Source organism: Ochotona princeps, chromosome 9 (assembly GCF_030435755.1).
Source record: "Ochotona princeps isolate mOchPri1 chromosome 9, mOchPri1.hap1, whole genome shotgun sequence".
Classification (NCBI taxonomy): Eukaryota; Metazoa; Chordata; class Mammalia; order Lagomorpha; family Ochotonidae; genus Ochotona; species Ochotona princeps.
This window is the reverse complement of record NC_080840.1, coordinates 39,693,331-39,713,360: the sequence shown is the minus strand read 5'-3', so window position 1 is coordinate 39,713,360 and position 20,030 is coordinate 39,693,331. Positions and strand designations below refer to the sequence as shown.

General features: G+C 35.2%; 1 protein-coding gene across 1 annotated transcript in view; it reads right to left on the bottom strand.

The window, feature by feature from the left end:
* SNTG1 (syntrophin gamma 1) overlaps positions 1–20,030 on the bottom strand; it is a 242,877-nt gene that overhangs the window by 149,437 nt on the left and 73,410 nt on the right. The window contains exons 8-9 of the mRNA XM_058668373.1: positions 14,051–14,133; positions 7,189–7,319 (exon numbers count right to left, since the gene is read on the bottom strand). Of these exons, the coding sequence (XP_058524356.1) occupies positions 7,189–7,319; positions 14,051–14,133 (214 nt within the window). The remainder of the gene's footprint in view (positions 1–7,188; positions 7,320–14,050; positions 14,134–20,030) is intronic.

Here is a 20,030-nt window from a genome sequence, read left to right as displayed (position 1 = left end):
TCACCAACAAAGATAAATATAGACTGAAAGAAATGATACAAAAGATATTTCATGCAAAATTGGAAGTTAAATTGAGAAAGAGTGGATAGACTCATATCAGACAAAGTACACATTAAGAAATAAACTGTTAAAAAAGAAAAATAAGGTGATTTTGTGGTTATTAAGAAATCATTTCAACAAGATGTGACTACAGTAAATGCATATACAGTCAATTTTAGTTTTCTAAACAAATGTTAATGGATCTAAAGGGAGATATTAATTCCAATACAATAAAAGTAGTGGATTTAAAACACACTTTTACCAACGGACAGATCGATGAGACCTAATAAGCAACAAACAGAACTAATCTATACTGTAGATAAAAAGGACCTAACAGAAATCCAGAAAATACTCCATCCGCAGCAACAGAATATATGTTGGGAAGCATGGGTATAAGGAGCACCACTCCTTGGTTAGCAAGGCTATGAGGAGTTTCTGGCTGTGTGCGTGGCAAGGCCTGACAGAATGTCTCTGATCACCTCATTGATTCTTAATCCCAGTGTACGAACACCCGATCACCCCTCTGATATTTCATGGAATTCTACGGAGGGATGCCTTTTTTCCTGCAAATGTGAAATGATTTCTGTAACTGGTTTAATATGAGAAATTGATTTTATTAATCATGTTATGATAAAAGGGTCTTTAGCAACTTAAGACAATGAGACACAGCTAAAAGCATACAGTAGCACAATTGATCCTATATCATTCCCAAATATCATACTGCGTGACCACATTTGACCTGGAACTTACTCTAAGCTGTGTGAGGTTCTCCATAAGAAATGTCTTGATAATAACTTGGAACAGATGACAATTGTGGAGATACAAGGAGATTGTTTACAGTGCAGCCTCAAACTGTTACAACACATGAAATGATGCATTTTGGCTTCCCACCGTGTAAAACAGAAAGCATATGGGGCATCTTCTAATCAGAGACAAATGTTGTGAGCCCCCAGAGGAAAATAGTTTAAAATTTCTACCTAATATTGGCACTTATATTTACATAAAGAAAACAATTTCAGGGCCAAGCATGGTAGCCTAGTGGATAAAGTCCTCGCCTTGTACACACAAGGATCTCAAATGTCGCATGTTCTAATCCTGACAGCCCCTCTTCCCATCCAGCTCCCTGCTTGCAGCCTGGGAAAGCAGTTGAAAATGGTCCAAAGCCTTGGGACCCTGCACCTGTATGGGAGAACTGGAAGAGGTTCCAAGGTCCTGGCTTTGGGTCAGCACAACACCAACCATTGCAACCACTTGGAGAGTGAAGCAATGGGTAAAAGATCTTCTCTTTCTCCCCTCCTCTCTGTATATCTGACTTTCCAATAAAAAGTAAAATAAATTTTAAAAAAGAAAACAGTTTGAAAATATAAAAAGTTTTTTGTAAAGACCTATCATTTAGAGAAAGCCTGAGCTACCCTGACCCTTTTCACTGCCCTTTTACAAAATAACAACATAAAAAAATTGAATCAATACTAGGGAAAGGTGATGGTAATTAGTGTATGATTGATTATAAATTTAATAAATAATCTATGATATATGCCTTTATAAATTCCTTTCATTTATGATGTTTCTTTTTCATTTTGCACTTTGATATTTCAAGTAATGTTAGTTCAGTTTTAGTGAAAATTTATTTAGGATATAAGTAAACCACCTGTTACTATGTATCAGCATGTGCTGCCAACCATGGAGTTCCTGGCTTTAGCTGGGTGACTGCAAGTTTGAATGATTAATGTTTTGCTGAAAATGTTTTCTTTGAAGTAAAAATAATATTATTTTTTAAGAATTGTTTTTGTAATCAGTCTTTTAACCATGAAGTAAAAATGAAACAATTGCATGTTGTGGAAAAACTTGTGATGATTAGTGCATAAATAAAGAAGATAACTTTTTTGAGTTGTCCAATGTAAACATCACACTATAGTGGTCAATGTCTCTTCTTCTCGCTGATCCACAAATCCTTTGCAAGCTCTGAAGTCAACCACAACTGTTCTCCTGCTATGCATTTTTTTTTATCAATATAGACCAGTCTCTAAAAAAGACCACATTCTAGGGCATAAAACAACTCTCAATAGTTTAAAAATCTGTGAAAACATATAGTATATTTGTGACACAATGAAATATAGCTGGAAATTAACAACAAAAGCTGTTAGAAAATATACCAACAGATACTAACAGATGCAGACTCAAAAACATACTACTGAATGAATACTTGGTCATAGTAGAGATCAAAAGAGAAGTATTAAAAAAAACTTCCTTAAAATGAATGAAATCAAATACAATGAATATGAAAACTTGTGAGACACAACAGAAGCAATAAGAGAAAATCCCATAGCAGTAAGTATGTACAACAAGTGGTTAGAAAAATATCAAACACATGATCTAACATTACGTCTCAGGAACCTAGAGAAAAAAGGACAAGCCAACCTTAAATTAACAGAAAGGAACAAATACTGAAGAAATGGAAGGTAAAACAGAATGTAAATCAAAATGTAGGCAAAGGAAGAATGAGATTAAGAGCTACTTAAAAAAAAAAAAAAAAGAAAGAACCAAAATTAATAAGCCACCAATACAGTTAAACAGATAAGGCAGAAAACAAAAATTAATAAAACCAAATATTACAAAGCAGATTATATTATTGATGCCACAGAAATGCAGAGTCATTAGGAAATATTACGAAGAGTTATGTGCCAACAATCTGGGAAAAGTTGAGGAAAGAGATATATAGAATAGTTTCAAACTCCTTCTGTGAAGCTACCATCATCTTAATTCCCAAACAAGACAAGAATATAACAACAAAATAGACAAGTATAACTCCATAACCCTGACAAATATGGATGCAAAAATCTTCAACTAAATGCTAGCAAATCAAATCCAACAACACATCCAAAAGATCTCCTACCCATATCAATTGATACTTTGCTCAAGCATGCATGGATGGTTTACCATGTGGAGACCAGTAACTGTGACATATCATAGGAACAAAGTGAAGGATAAAAGCCATATGAATACCTCAACAAATACAGAGAAAGCATTTGATAAAACACATAATTCTATCATGATAAAAATCTGAAAAAAATGTGCCATTGTCAAACTAAATAAGGAAGAGCTAGAAGCATTTCCACTAAGACCCAGAACCAGAATGAGTGCCCATTCTCTTGAGTGCTTTTCAGTATAATTCTAGGAAGTTTTAGCCAAAGTCCTGAAGTAATGATAACAATAATATTAATAATAACAATAAATTAGAGGGATGCAAGTGGGAATGGAGGAAGTCAAATTACTCCCATTTTCAAACAATGTGTTCCATCATACAGGGGAGTGAAGAAACTTCATGATGTCAATCCTAAAAATAGTACCTGTAAATTGTAATATTATTTCAACCTCAAACAGCCTGTATCAGATGCAATAAGATATTGTAATGTAACTAATGAACCAATAATCAATGAGAGACAGACTGCTTATGATCTACATCAAAGAACTGAAAAGCCTGATATATTTTTAATATCCTATGTTATTCCGCAATGGGTTGGGAGAGCAGAGAAATTGTCTACCTTCTTACAGTCTGTGAGAAAGATGTTAGGTATAATCTATCAAAATTATAACAGGTAACTTATAGACAGCAGACTTGAATTGGCATTAGACATTAGCAAAAACTATAAAGATATACGGCAGGATCCAAGAGCTATCCTGACAGCTTCTTAACAGGAGGTCATATGCACAGAGCAGGGGGTACCCCAGAGTGGAGTAGGAGGACAGGAGAAGATTTATATTCTGGCCCCGGAGACTCCCAGTAACCTCCCAAATGCTTTCACCACAGAAGCAGTGGATACCTTATCAAGGACTATCAGTATGGGCACCAAGGACTATATCCCAACTGCCAAGGATCCACAGGGAATTTGAGTGCCCCTGTATGCCAAGACCTCTGGGGTCAACCATTCCTTATCGGTTCTCCCACATGGGAGGGAAGAAGCCCAGAACCCTCCTCACAGGGTCTAATGACATCACAACAACTGCCAGGAGCTCCGAGTGGTCCTCAGAAACAGAACAGTAAACTTCCTTCTGGACTCAGGAGAGGGGTTTTCTCTGGTCCTTACTTAGTTCCAAATTTGGCTCCCCTACCATCTCTTGCAATGACCATCAGGGTCGCCCCAGAGCCCCCAAAATTAGATCAGATAGAGAGAGACCACTAAGGAAAGCTTAGAAAAGACAAGAAAAAGTCAGCTTGAACTCTCATATACCTCACTAGGAAGGATACAAAGGTCAGTTACTCCTCACTAAGGTATTGAAGAACTTTACTGCTAGAACTTTACTGCTCCTCAATCATTAACCTGTGGCTTGTTAGAGTTATAAACTTGTTTGAATTATCCTAAAACTCACGAAGTTCAGTAAAATCACGCTTGAATAGTATAAGCTGCTAAATATAAATATGAAGAAAAAGAGGCCCAATACTGCTGAATAGTACCCTATAACCGTTTCAGGGTTTACAGCAGTCATTCATGTATAAACTAAAATTGAAATGTCAATGAAGTAGTTAGAGGATGTGGTTAAGAACTTGCATTTTCTAACACATTGGTCACTCAGTAGCATGTCAATTAGCTTCATGATGTTGTAAATTTCCATGTTTCTTCCTGTTGTTGAATTTGCAGCTCTACTTTCAGATCAAGGATGGTCTCCCAATGAAACTGTTGAATTTATCTGGACAGTAAGATGCTGGACTCTGCATGGTCCATGCCCGCAATGGTGAAATTACAACTGGTTATGAGCTGCACTACTTTAATAATATGGAGGAAATCAATATGGGGGGAGGGTTTGGGGAGAGGTTGGGTAATCCCAGAGCCTATGGAACTGTGTCACAAAGAGCTGGCATGGATTTGCTCATGCCTCGCTGGGTGGGACACGAAGATTAGTCACTCTTCACCGTGGTGTTGGGGACTTTCCTGCACCCCCCCCCAAAAAAAAAATGTTCTGCACCTTAATTGTTGACAAATGTCTTGTTAGAGTTACAAGCCAGTCTAGATTATCCTAAAATCTGCCAAGATCAGTAAAATTATACTTCAACACAACAAATGGCTAAATACTAAAATGAAATAGACACAAGACAGCTGAATGGTACCTTATAGCCATTTTAAGGTATATAGCAGCCGGTCCTGTATACAAACTAAAATTGAAATGTCAATGAGCAAATCATAGGTTGTGGTTAAGAACTTGTTTTTTGTTTTTTTTTTTTTTTTAACATACTGGTTACGCAAAACCATGTCAATTTTATAATGTTACAAATTGCTGTTAATGTTATATTGGGACTCTTAATTGACTGGGATGATATTCTACCAGCTCTAACTTTGGACCAGAAATGGTCTCCCCAAGAAACTGTTCAACCCATCTGGACAACAAGTAGCTGGACTCTATGTTTGGTATATGTTTGCAAGGAATGAATCTTGATTGAATTTGAACTGTAATACTGCACCAAGGTGGAGGAATCCACCAGGGGGGAGGGGTGTGGGGAGGGGTGGAGGGATTCCCAGAGCCTATGAAACTGTCACATAATGCATAATAATTAATAAAAAAAGAAAGAAAGAAAAGAAATCTTAAGAGAGTTCAGCAAAGTTACAGACACAAAATCAACACCCAAAGATGAATAACATTCTTATATAACAACAACCTTCTGGCTAAGAAAGAACTTATAAATAAGTCGCATTTGCAATAGGTATGACATTTAAGAACAAAACAATCTATCCAGTAGAGAAACACTTATGAAAAAAGTGATATAAGACACTGGTCTTCACAAAGACTTTTTGCATAAGACTCCAAACTCAGGCACAGAAAGCAAAAATTGACAAAGAGGATGATATCAAGATAATCACTTCTGTACAGTAAAAAAAAAATAGATAATTGAAAATGCAGTTGATAGAATGAATTTGTTAATAACTTTTGCATCAGAAAAATAGTTAATGTGCAGAATGAGTGAATAATTCAAAAATGACAAAACATTGAAGAAAACGGCAAAGGATCTCAACAGTTATTTTTAAAGTATGAGAAAAAATTGCCAATAGACATTAAAAGCATTTGTCTCCAAGGAAAAGCAAATAAAAAACTGAGGTATTACTTTCTCCCATGAACTCAAAAGTTTTAAAAATTAACATGCATTGGAATAATTCTAGAGGAAATATTCTCTATTCAATTGTTGTGACAATGTAAATTGCTACGGATGCTATATAAAGCAGTATGTAGAGACAGAATAACACTAGATCTACCCTGTGACCCAGTTACACACACCTTAGAACGTATCAAAGAAAATCAAATCAGTATATGAGTAATCTGCAGTCTCAATTTACGACAGCTCAAATTCACAGTGGCAAACATATGAAATCAATCTAAGTAGCTGTAAACCGATGATTTCATAGGGAAAATGTGTTAGATTTCTCAGACACAACAAGTACTGAAATTTTGACATTTGCAAAATATGACAAGACAACTATGCTAAGTAAGTCAGACTCAGAAAGACACATATCACACATTTTCTCATATTCATGGAAGTTATTATTTAGAGTACAAGCATTTTATGAATATCATATCATTTTGCACATAGTTATATATATTACTTCACTGAATCATATCATCTTAAAGAGCATATACCCATAATTTCCACATTAGGATCATTGTCAAGGATGCCTTTGTAATATTAATTGTTCTACTATCAAGAAAAACAGTATATGTACTTTTGTATGTACATGTATATACATGTGTCTTCATTTGATGTGAAATGTGACATGTCAAAAACTGTTAAAAAGTAAAACTACCCTTGCAATTAAATGTAAATATAAATAAATGATAACTATAAGCAACTACCTGACAAATCTTTCAAATTGAAAGTGTTATACAGCTTTCTTGAGAAAAAAAAATAAACAGCTGAAATTAGCCTAACCAAAACATTAAAGTTCCAATAAAAATGTAACTTGTAAAGGTCTAGAATCTAATATAAAACAATGAAAAGTCATTAAGATTTAATTTGTACTTTTATAATCAGATTATTGTGGTGTTGTATCTCTTCTTTTTGGTGCGGCAAATGTACAAAATATACGAAATCATAGATCATATAATGGTAAAAGCTTGAGTTCATTTACCCTATCTCAAAACCAGAAATCAGGAGGAGGAACTCACCGGCTCACGTCTGTCCCGGGCACGTACTGAGAGAAGCGAGAGTGAAGCAGAGGAATGAGCCTGAGGTCACACCATCGCTTCTCCCATCTGGAGCCTGGCGAAGTGGGCCACGAGGAACAAGACAACGTATCCTGCAAAGATACACGCCATCAGGTTCTCACTCTCATTTGGTGTTTGAAATTCCTGCGTCATGAACCCTTTTCATTTGGTGGAGTTTCCACTCTAAGTGATCAAAATGCTACCATTCTCACTGAGCCTAAAATAATGCTTGGTTGATATCATTATTGACAAAATTCTCTAACACAAGAGGCAGGAATGATTGAAATGAAAAATATTAATGGGAATATGTACAGGAGGGCCTGGAGCAATGGCTCGTTGAATAATCCTCTTCTTGCAAGCACCAGGATCCCATATGGATACCAGTTTGTGTTTCAGCTGTTGGACTTCCCATTCAGCTCCTTGCCCAGCAAAGCAAAGTCAAAGCCTTGGGACCCTGCGCCCATGGGGGAGACCTGGAAGAAGCTCCTGGCTCCTGGCTTCAGATCAGCTGCTCAGATCCAATTCGGGGAGTGAACCAGTGGATGAAAGGTCTTTCAACCTCTACTCTCTATCTGTATTTCCAATGAAAATAGAGAAAGTTTAAAAGAGAAGGAGGAGGGGGAGGGATAAGGGAGGGAACGAAGAAACAGATGGAGAGATAGAGGGAGAGGAGAGGAAGGAGGAGGAGAAATATATGGGGGAAATGCTATGCCAGAGAAGAAAGCAAAGAGGAGAGAAAGAAAACGGAATTCATTCCAAAATAGGAATGATGGCCTGGGGGAAAAACGGTAGCTACAAAGAGCCAGTAAGTGATAAAAAATGAAATAAAAATAAGCAATAAAGTTGTAGAAGCCCACACAAAGTCTCAGTCCATTCACCCATGCAAGGCAATCACCGACATCAAGATACTGGGAGAGAAAAGGGATATTCAGTCTAATTTTCAGACTCCCTAAGTGATCAGGATAATGATGTTTCTTATATTATGAATCAATCTTACAGGGTAAAGTCATGATTGAGCCCTGTAAGGTCAGCTAAGACATGATTCTCTGTTGTGCACTATTTTCAGTCTCCTATTGATGGGTCATGGAGAGGAGGCCTGCTTGTTCTAATGTAGCAGTGAAGTGGGCTCCCATTTGCCTAGCACCTAAATACTACTAAAAAAAATGTGTAATTGGTATTCTAATTTTATTGCACGTTTTTATATTTAATGTCAAAGGTGCAACCAATGCCAGTTTGAAATTAAAATATTTTAACTATCAGAAATCAATTTGTGTGTGTGTGTGTAGAAAATTGATATATTGAATAAAACCTTACTGTTTCAGTTAATATTAATGAATGTGACTTTTTCTTTTACCTTCACTTAACTTTCTACGCAGTACTAGCATACTGAATAATGTTAATATTTAAGCTGGCTGCTGAGAGTGGGCCATATCACAATTGGACTAGGAAAATATAAACAGTATTTTCATTCATTAAATTTTAAGTAGTGGTGCTGTCAGATTTGTTTTCAGTCTACATATTGAGAGTCTGTAAGTCTAAATATTATTAAACTCTACTCTCAGAGATTGCTCTGTTATGACTTGTTTAGGAAACAAAGAACATCACTCTCAATTAAAGAAAAATGTCCTTGGTATTCTTAAATGAAAGTTACAGATCTTGCAGATAACAAGGTCCTAAGGTCATGGAGAAGTTTGGAGCACAAAGAACGGTGAAATGCCAATACATTAAAGAACCATGCTGGTAACTCAGAGAATATCTCTGCACTAGGAAATTTTACACATGAATACCTGCTCAGGATTCTAAAGGTGCAAGGAAGGGTTTCTTGGTTTTTTTTTTTTTTTTTTTTTTTTTTTGCTGATCTCATGTCAGATGTCACAGGTAGGCAGCAGCACCAACTGTGGCATTGTTTGGGTGGCAGAATGAAATGGTGAAGACTCAGCTTGTGTTTTAATTAAACTATGTCTGAATCCCAACCGATTAGTTATTTAATCTAGTGACAAGTTATTTAAACTCTCTGTGTCACACTGTGCCTCTGTTCAAAGTGGGCATAATAACAGTAACCATTTGTAAGATTGTGGAAAGAAATTAATGAGGAAGTGCTAAGAGTGATCTTCATGCTATTTTCAGCATCTCCACAAAGCTGATGGAAATCTTGCATTTATGAATCACAGCAGGTTGATGAGAAGCTTTGCTTAGTAGCAAGAAAGGTAATATGTTTTAAAAATATAATGAGTTAAATAATGCATAAAATTATTTATAAATTCACGACATCTAGGAACAACATCCTTACTGGTGCTAGAAGTAGCATGACTGCAATTGTACTGCTACATAGAGTTACCTACACTAAATATTCTTCATGCATTACAATGATCCCTGCTACATCTTTGAAAACAGCAATTGGACCCTGCTCAGTTTACAGAGGCGGATGCCAAGGATGTATTTAAGAACTTTGAATTTTGTCTTCCCAAAGTTTTGACATGAATGCATGTAAGGAATAAGGTTACAATCAAACTTTATATAAAAACATCAGATTTCTATGGCCAGGCCAGCTGTATCCACAGATTGTCCATCTGTTAGGTCTCATGTAGCTTCCCAGTTACACAGAGTCTGTGGCATATAGCTGGAACCAACCCAAGACCCTGTTGCACATACGAACTCATGAAAAGTCTAAAATTTGATGCATCTTAAATTTTATCATTATACAAAACACCATAATAAGTAACTTCAATTTCGTGCACTAAAATATCTCCATCAATAATCAATCCTAATGAACTCAAGGTATCCAGCAAGTGATAGGATCTGCCTAGATCTTCATTTTTCTAATGAATGAGCCAACCCATTAATTATAACAACATTGAGCGCTCATTTATGAGAGGTGAAACAGTGGAAAGAGTAATGCAGATGTTTTACTTGATCACTCCATTTTCACTGTATAATTGAAAGTCAATTACATAAAGAAGGTTCCATCTATTTTATAAAAGGGAAAAATTACTGCCCTCACTTCTTAGGTTCCATAAATAAATGTGATATTAAATAGTGAAGACAATAACCATCTGTTGGAGAAGCATGGTAAGTTCTATCTGTGCTGTTTATTGACATAGATTGTCACAAATATGCATATAATATTTGAGATTTAATGCTTTTATGTAATAAACTGCAAAATTGTCACTTTCTTTGTTTCTTGTAAGAGCTGAAAAGCACTTCAGCAATCCAACTAAGTGGAGAAATATTTAATATCTTTTAAAGATTCTTTATTTTTTATTTTATCCGGACTCTATTTACTTTGTACACTTACATTCACAGAAGTCAGAGTTACATGGAATTGTATAGAAAGGGATACGGAAAGGCACTCATTTTATGATCTTGGAGAACCGTGGCTATTTTTCAAGTGGTTTACTACAAAAGCTCAAGAATATTATTTCCTAACCTATTAATAATAGAGATGAGAAAAGTGGCATTTCTGAGTTATGGCTTTAAAATAGATTCCTTTCATGTACATTAAAAAATGCTGCACAACAACCACAGCAGCGATTCCCTCACCAAAGGAGGAGCTACAGCTGGGCACAGTGCTAACCCAAGCGACGTGAAGGCCTTCGGATGGCAAGGATGAACCACAGCTATACAATGGGCAAGACTGTTCCTCAGAATTTGTTCATCTGATCATCTGAAAGAGAACCCCCTTGTGAATCCGCTGGATCTGGACTAAGGCTCAGGGTTCTGGGTTTTGATTGGCAAAGCATGTGGGCTAGCTCCTGTTGCCTAAAATTGGCCACCTATTGTAACTAAAAGTATCAGATTATAATTTTTATGTAGGATAGTAGTGTGGTGCTAATATTTTATATTAATATTTTAAGGCTTCATCTTTCCTTTCATTTAGATTCTGCCTCCTAAAGATAGTCTAGTTCAGAAAAAGAGAACAGTGACTATTTACTCAAATGCTGCTTTCAAAAAGAAGGAAGGCATATGAATAATTTGAGTCTGTCTCTACATCACAGCATCAAATGTGTCTCTCAAGAAGACTGGGCATCTCTAGTATGCAAACCTTCCATGAAAAACCTGCTTCACACTGCATAGCAGTCTAGATGTGTCTTCTGTTCACTGATTTTGTTTTGGGTCAGAAAGAACAATGTCGACTTTGCTCCTTGTTTTGTAAATCCCTCTGTAGAGATGTTCTCCAGTTTCCACTCCTGCATTAAGACATATTCACCTCATGAAAAAAAAAAAAGAAAAGTGGGACACATTCCACCAGCCTGTGTGATCAGATTGGGATCAGTAATACAGTTCGCTATGGGCAAAAGAGCACACGTTTTTATGGTATCTGAATTCAGTGAAGCAGATGTTGAAAGCATTACAATATAGACGACCGTGGTTGTTTTGCTGCTTATATTAAAGTTGGTTTTAAGCATTTGTCTCCAGATTTGCAAATTAAATCTTTTAGGCCAGCAAGCATAATTAATTATTCCACAAAGCCACTAGAAGACTATTTGAATAGAATCAATTTTCTGCAAAAGTGCATAAAATTGGTAAGTATTGATGCTACTTCTTGTATTAAGAATTTATGTGTGTCTTGATTATTATTCTCCAAAACACCATAATAAGTACCTCAAATTTCCTATACTAAAATATCTTAAGCACTGCTTAATGAACATTCAATCCTAACGCTAAATGTGGGAATAAAATGTACCTCTTAAAAATAGAAAAATATAGCTCCAGTAAGAAACAATGACAATTTTCTTTAACATTTTAGGCTACTGGATTTATTCCAGTGTGCCAGAATTTCCTGTTGTAATTATATGTTCCAGAGATGTCCCATCTCTCCAGCACTGTCTTGTACATGTCAATGGAATGAATTAGAAACTAATTAGCATAATGTCTACCCTTCTATCATGCACTCAGACTTCCTTACTTCTCATCACTGTTGAGGGCTTCAAGGGTATTATACAAAAATTAGAGCAGTAACATTACTGAATACTTTGTTTCACACAGAAGTAAAGTAGTTCCTGTCCTCTTGGAGGTTCAATTGAGATCTTTTGTGAATGAAGGTAAGAGGGAAATATACCAGTAGAAGCTGATGAGCACTAATGGAAACAAAGAATGACGTGGTGAAAACTGGCTCAAACTGTGGCTCTGACTCATTGACCGAGAGTGGTGGTGACTTTTGCCCCCTCCCACTCATCACTAAGGCATGCCACATTCAGTGTGAGACACAGTAAGCTGAGCAACTCAGGTAGAGCTAGTTGCTTAAAAGAAGGGTCAGCTAAAACTGGAGCAGGCCATTTATGAGGCACATAGGAACAGAAAAAGGAGATGGAAGACCAGTCAAAGTATTGAGGATATCAATACTTTGCAGGGTAGAATGTGAATAAAACATACAATTTAGTTATATAAATTATTATTTTCCTAAAATCATATCTGTGAACTATGTGTAATCTACTATTTTCATATTGATACCATATTAACATGAAAGTTGCTGAAAACCGGGTAGCAGTAATTATTATGCATTTGCTGTAATGCCAAGGAGAGAGAAAACAGGTCAAACTGAGTTGGCAGCTGTAAGATGTCTGTGCAACTGTGAATAGGACTAATGGGTACACAGAATACACATACTTATTTTCTCAGTAGGGATCCAATGTTTTAAGTCACTTAGACTTGGCTATCTTAGGAAGACTGTATTCCAGGCATCTATTATGTGACAGTTATATCTGTGGCAACAGAAATTAAACAGGCCAGATGAAATATATCCAGATAAGGTTTGTTTTAGAAAGATAAGCTTACATTTTGGTCTTGCCAGATGTGTGTGTGTGTGTGTGTGTGTGTGTGACTAAAATAAGGAGGATATTCAAGGCACCTGAGGCATTCAGGCAAAGATCAATCGTGTGAATTGTGTGCAATGAAGGCCACTCAGACACAGAAATGCTCAAAAGGAGGGCTTGGAGGTTCAGTGCCAGAATCAGGGGAAGCACCCTGGAGGAAGGATGCAGCCTGGGTCAGAAGAGGCAGCTGTGTGCCTTGTGTTTCCTAATAAGGGCAAAAAAAAAGAAGTCTCGTTTCAGGGAAGCTCTTCTGTGTTTCATATTTGTGAGCCTAGGGGACAACTGTAGATCTATAGTTACCAGAAAGAATGACTTAATATTTAGAATGTGTAAGTGTTTTAAGAGATGGAGTAAAAGGAATTTCAGACACATTTGTAAAATTTATAAAATTTTGAATACAAAAAGGTTATAAAGCATCTAAAATGTATCACAAAATAATAGTGGAGTTTGAAAGTTTAATTGTACCGTACATCTATGAAGTAAATATCAGCTCTATTTTGTATAAAATTTGCTAAAAAGTGTCATTGTACTTTAATATATCATACTTTTATACATAGTGATTATAATGCAGTAATTTCCCATGAAACCAAAAAGTGCTTAAAATGTAACAAGTTATTTTTATATAGATAATCCAATGAATGTGTAGGTAAATAAACTGCAGCATGAATTTGCACATAATACATAATATTCTAAACTTATTATATATTGTTCCTTATGACCTCTCACTTCAGAGTCTTTATAGAATATATAGGACTTAATGAACACAGAGCAGGCAGGAAAAAAAAATGGCATGAAAAAACTGAACTACGTATTTAGTTAGTTATTACAATACCGGCAGAATGAAGAATCAAGTGCCTTAAAACTACCATATTCATCAAAATAAATGATCATGTTTGCAAAATATAAGCAGGTGTATATGCGCGTGTGCATGTTCATGTGATGAGTGGTATACTTTTGGGTTTTCTTTGCATTATCACTTTATTGATCTGAACAAACTCCAAGTCTCTTACTGTATTATTGGGATGATAGTTGAGGTGCAAGCCACTGTCACAAAGAGGAGAGGAGGTGCCACTACTCTGGTCACTTGGAGCACCTGAAAGAGACAAGGACACAGAACAGCAGCTGTTAGAATGCCCTTCTAGCCAACACCTTTCACATAGAAATATTGAGCACATACTATTGAGTACACTCAGTATTGGCAAGTAAACCGGGTACTAAAATAATATATCATTTATTCATACCTAATGTAGAGTTTGAAAATATGTTAGCTGACAGTGGATATTGGGGCACTAATCAGAACTCACAAATGTGTGCCTTTGATTTCATAAACATTAAGGTTTTAATAAGGGAGCCAGGATACTTAACAGTGTTATTTTACCTGGTATTTAAAAGTCACTACACTTGCAAACTATACTTTATGCAAAAATTTGTTTAGCTACATCACTTCTGTTTTTACTTATAGCAAATCTTCACTTTTTCATGGTGCAAAAACATCTTTATACATTCTCTCTTTGTAAATGCTCAAGGCATATGTTTAGCTGTCCTCACCAAAACTATCTAATTTTGTAAACTGCAGTGACAAACTTTCATATTAAACCCTCATAAGAAATGCATTAATGATTATTTTTAAATTATTTCAAGGAATCTTTATACAATGGAATGCTAAACCTGTGACAATGAACTGAAATGAAAATACACCATTATAAAAATTTTTTAAAAGAGTAAGAAATAAGGAAGGAGGAAAGTGGATGGAGAAAAATGGCAAGAGGGAGGGAGAGTGGTAAGTATTAAACTTTTGCTATTTTCCAACTTTGCACAACATAATAACTATTAAAAACAGGATTAGAATATGAATTTTGCAAGCTCTGATTATTATCAAGAGAAATTATTTAGGGGTTGCTAATAGTGTTCAGTATAAACTATAATGGAAATTAACTCCTAATTATTATTTGAAATATTATACTTAAATTCAATAATAGGTCATGCATACCTAATACTTCTAACACAATACTTCCTTATTTTACTTTTATTGCAAAGTCAAATAAACAGAGCAGAAGAGACAGAGAGGAATATCTTCCGCCTGATGATTCACTCTCCAAGGGGCTTCAACAGAAGGAGCTGAACCAATCTGAAACCAGGACCCCAGAGCTTCTTCCAGATCTCCCACATGGGGGAAGTACAAGGCCCTAGGCTTTGGGCCATCCTCAACTGCTTTCCTGGACTACTTCTTCCACAAGCAGGGAGCTGGATGGGAAGCGGGGCTGCCAGGATTAGAACTGGCACCCATACGGGATCCCAGCATATACAAGGCGAGGACTTTAGCCACTGGGCTACTTCACTGAACACCTCACACAATACTTCTAAATATGCCTGTTCTCTGATTTTTATGACTCTAAAATTTTGAACTTTTCGTATTACTAGGATTTTGTCATAGACTTCCTTGTTGTAATAACCTAGACTTCATTTCTCTATTCTTTCAACCTGAGGACTTCTCACTTTGCTTTACCTATTTTTTCTTGTGATGCTTGTCTGTATTTCCATTTTATGAAATTGTATATTAATGGAAATGCATACTGCCTTAAATATCCATTTGATCTGTATATATGAAGACAAATACATAAAATCCTAAGGATGCATTCTAAGCATTCAGGTTTCAACTAATACAAGCAAATACAAAATGATGGAGTCTTGCAGCCTAAGAACCTATTTATGGGAGTGGAAACGAAGATGGAGCACAATGAAAGCAAAAAATTACAAGTGTAAAATGTAAAAGAATGAAACAGAAAGCACAAATACAAAAACTAATTAAGGGAGTAATGAGTCATTCAAAGATGGATTAAAATATAAATCCAAATCAAGAATAATCTAGAAGAACAAAGAAAAAAATATGTTTCCAATATCCAGAATAAAAGAAAGGTCAAAACTGAAAGCTAAAATATATTAAAAGATATAATGGAATATTAATAAATTAGTTTCTATATATAAATTGGTAACTTTGTTGAATGAGATAAATTAAATGTAATGAAATTTTATGAGATTTACTAAGAGTATCAAAAAGCCTGCATTTAATAGATAAAAATTATTGAAAATAAAAATTATGATACTAGCCTTACATTGCTTTTTTGTCAGTTTATTTCATCACTTAAGAAAAACAATACTGGACTCCTTCTCTCTGTAAATCCATTTTTCCAATAAAAATAAATATTTAAAAAATATTTAAATGAAAAAACGAAAAACAATACTGCTGTTAATAGATTCTTTATGAAAATAGAAAGTTATCATTCCACAAATTCTGTGAAGAAATGATAAAGTTAATCTCAAAGCTGCACTAAAACTTATGAGTAAAGAAAAACTTCAAATATGCTCTGCAGAATCATAGATAAGGGACAAGAATTCTTACCAATTTACTGGCAAATTGCATCCAGCAACATATAAAAAGTCAATCACTGCATGGTGAAATAGACTTTACCCTGAAAGTGCAGGCTTAGGTTGATATTCAAAATAAATCTTTAAAAATTCGCCATATTAACAAATATAAATATGTAACATGTCAATGGAAGGACAACAAACATATTACAGAAAATTCAACATCAGCTTATGTTAAGAAAATATTCTCTATGTTGTAACAATATAAGGCACATCCTTAACAGGAAACCAAGAGTCTCAGAACATCTACAGCTAAGTCACAATGAACGATAAAAGACTGGTCAAGTCCATCATGCATCAGGAACCACAAAAAATGTATCTTCAACTTTGTCACTGTTTCACTCCATGTCCTAGTAATAACCATTGGCACAGTGTCAGAATTAAAGAATTCTAGACTGGGACAGTATTGACGTTTCTAATTTATGGATGATTTATTACTGAAAAAATACAAATGATACACAAAATGAATGATCAATATGATTAAGTTATGTGACAGAATATTTTAATAAAATATTACATATCAGCAAAAACAATCATACTATATTATCAAGTGAAATTAAAATATTAAAAACACACAGAAATAAATTTGTTATGCAAGAATTTTCCACTGAAACCACTAAAATATTACGACACTAAATTAAAACATAAATAAGTAGATAGTTATATTTATTGTCGAAAATATATAGCTGTTGATGTGTTGTCTCTATATTTTCTGTAAATTCAGTTCAGTCCATGTAAAATCCCAGTTAGGTTTCTGTGTAAGTGGGGATACTATTTTGAATGCATTTTTAAACTGTCTGCAGTCTAAAAAGTTTATCTATAATGTTTGCAATGCAGCACCCAAAAAAACCCAAACAATACTGACAAACTACAATGTAGAATAAATTGTTCCTGATGACTTAGCGACAGTGCAATTCTGTACTAAACACTTACTTTTGGTTTAAAAAAATTCACAAATTAACAAAAATAAGAAAGTGTTCAGGAATTGATCCAAGAATACAGGAAAGAATTACAACAGTGATTAATACACACCCGAAAAAAAAAATCTTGTTCACTAGCAACAAAGCAAACATTCAATTAAAACTGAGCAAGGGGTCAGCACTGTGTCATTGTGTTAGAGCTGATGGGTGCAATACTAGCATTCTACATGAGTATTAGTTTGTGCCCCGCTCCTCTACTTCAGATTCAGCTCCCTGTAAATGACCTGGGACAAGGAATGAAATATGTCCCAAGGGTTTGGTTCTTGCCTCACACCTGGAACAACTGGATATACCTCCTGGTTTCTGGATCCTAGCTTCAGCCTCGCTCACCTCTGGTCATTATGGTCAATTTGGGCATTAATTAGACAGAATATAACTCTGTCTCTCTCTCTCAATCTGTAACTCTGATTTTCAAAACTAAATAAATCTTTAAAAATAAAAATGGATGAAGTAACTCTTCTGATATTTCTGTAAAGAAAACACAACTTATCAAGCATTTACAAAGTACTTTCATTATCAATAACCAAGGGAATGTAAATCAAAACCCTCAACCAGATTTCCTTGTGTAATTACAGTGGCTGTTGTAAAAGTGCGCCAGCACTAAGCAATGATAATAATAAAGTGGAAGAAAGAGAAAAACAGATTCTTACATATCATTGATGGGAATGTAAAGTGGGAAAGCTATTATGTACAACAGTATAGAAGTTCTTCAAAACCTAAAACAAGAAAATAAGTCTATTCCATATTGATGCCACACCTAACTATATATCCAAAGGAGGTAAATAATTATTCTGAAGATATACCTTCACTCTTATATTCAGTATGGACAAATGATTTGTTAAAATCTGGTAAAATCTGGAATATACATGCACAGTATAGGTCTCAACTATTAAGAAGAACAAAACTCTGAGCTTTATGGCAATATGGATAGCTCAGAGGTAATCATGTTAAGTGTAATAAGTCATCTACATAAAGTTGAGTAATGCACATTCTCACTCATGTGAATGCTAGACAGTTGATGTCTCAGAAGTGTGGAATGATGTTTAATACAGACTGGAAAGGAGAGGAGGAGAATGCATAGAAAAGGGTTGACTAGTGCGTATGCAATATAATTAAATTGCATGACTAAGTTTCAGTATACTATCATCACAGTAGGTTGTCTACAGTTAATACCTGTTTATTTTGTATTTTCAGGATATTTGGAAAGGTTTTAATATAATCAAGAGTACAAAGAAGTAACAGTGTGGATGATGAAATACTCATTACCCTAATTCCATCATATGATGTACTATTAAGGCATGGGTTTTCACACTGGAGTCCATGACTGTTTTCAATTAGTATGTGTTAGTCAAAAATAATATTTAGAGATAGGCATCTTAGCCTAGTAGTGACGATGCCTGTTTAGGAAGCCCACATCCACATTAGCGTAATTGAGTCTATTACCTGAATCTGTCACCTCATAGTGATGCCTCAAGTGATTCAAGTCCTACCACTAACATGGAAACCCTGGGTGGAGTTTCTGGTTTTCAGTGTTAATCCCCAACCCAATCTCTGCCCTTGAGGGTATTTGGGAAGTAGACCAGTTGACAGAAACTCAGTTTGTGTCTGTATGCCTGTCTAATAAATACTTAAATTGAAAATGTAGTAACATTTTTAAGATTAAAAAAAAAACAAAGAATAAGACATCCGGTCATATGACACGATACAGATGAATCTGGAAAATCTGTTTTAAACATAATAAATCAACCCCAGAGAGACAGCTCTGCATCTTAGATAGGCAGACCCTCACAATATCAAGTAAATGGGGCTGCCCAGGGTCTGAGTGATGGAAATATGGTGTTGTTGTTTAAGAGGTGAGAGCCTCTGTTCTGCAGATCTGTCCCACAACAAGGTGCAAATGGTTCACACCCCTGTCTGACATGTTAACAAACAGTTTGCATGGGGAAGGAAGCATACATTATGTAATACTCACCCCTCAAAAGGGTCCCACTTTGAAATATGTTTAGCAAATTATTAGCAACTGAATTATATGTTACTGGTAATTATACTATTAGATGGTAGTGAAATAAAATTGTGAATCTGCCCACAGACTTGTTTATAGCTTGATTAATAACAACAAGATACTGGAAAGAGCTGTGGTATATATAAAAGGAGCAAGCATTAATACATTTTACTAATTTCATACAATGGCATGATAAGTAAACATAGAAATGAAAAATAAAGAAGTATACAAAGAGCTGCATATGAGAAAAACATTCATAATGAAAGAATCCAGATATAAAAAAATGTTAAGTAACAATCTGATTCTGTTCCGCAGGGTTTTGCAAGAGGCGATAGGTGTTTCAGCACTGTTATTTACCAAAGAGAAGCATCGAAATTCCTCCATGATGGAGAGACATGTACATAAACCAAAGGTGATCCTTATCAGAACTATACAATTTGTACACTAAAAATGATAAACTATGCATCGGTGAAGCATACATTCATTTTTTGTTTGGCAGTAATATTTGATAATATGCCACTCACTTCAGAAAAATGGAAACTGATTCTGTACTTTTCAGTTAGTCTTATGTGAATTGTTGCA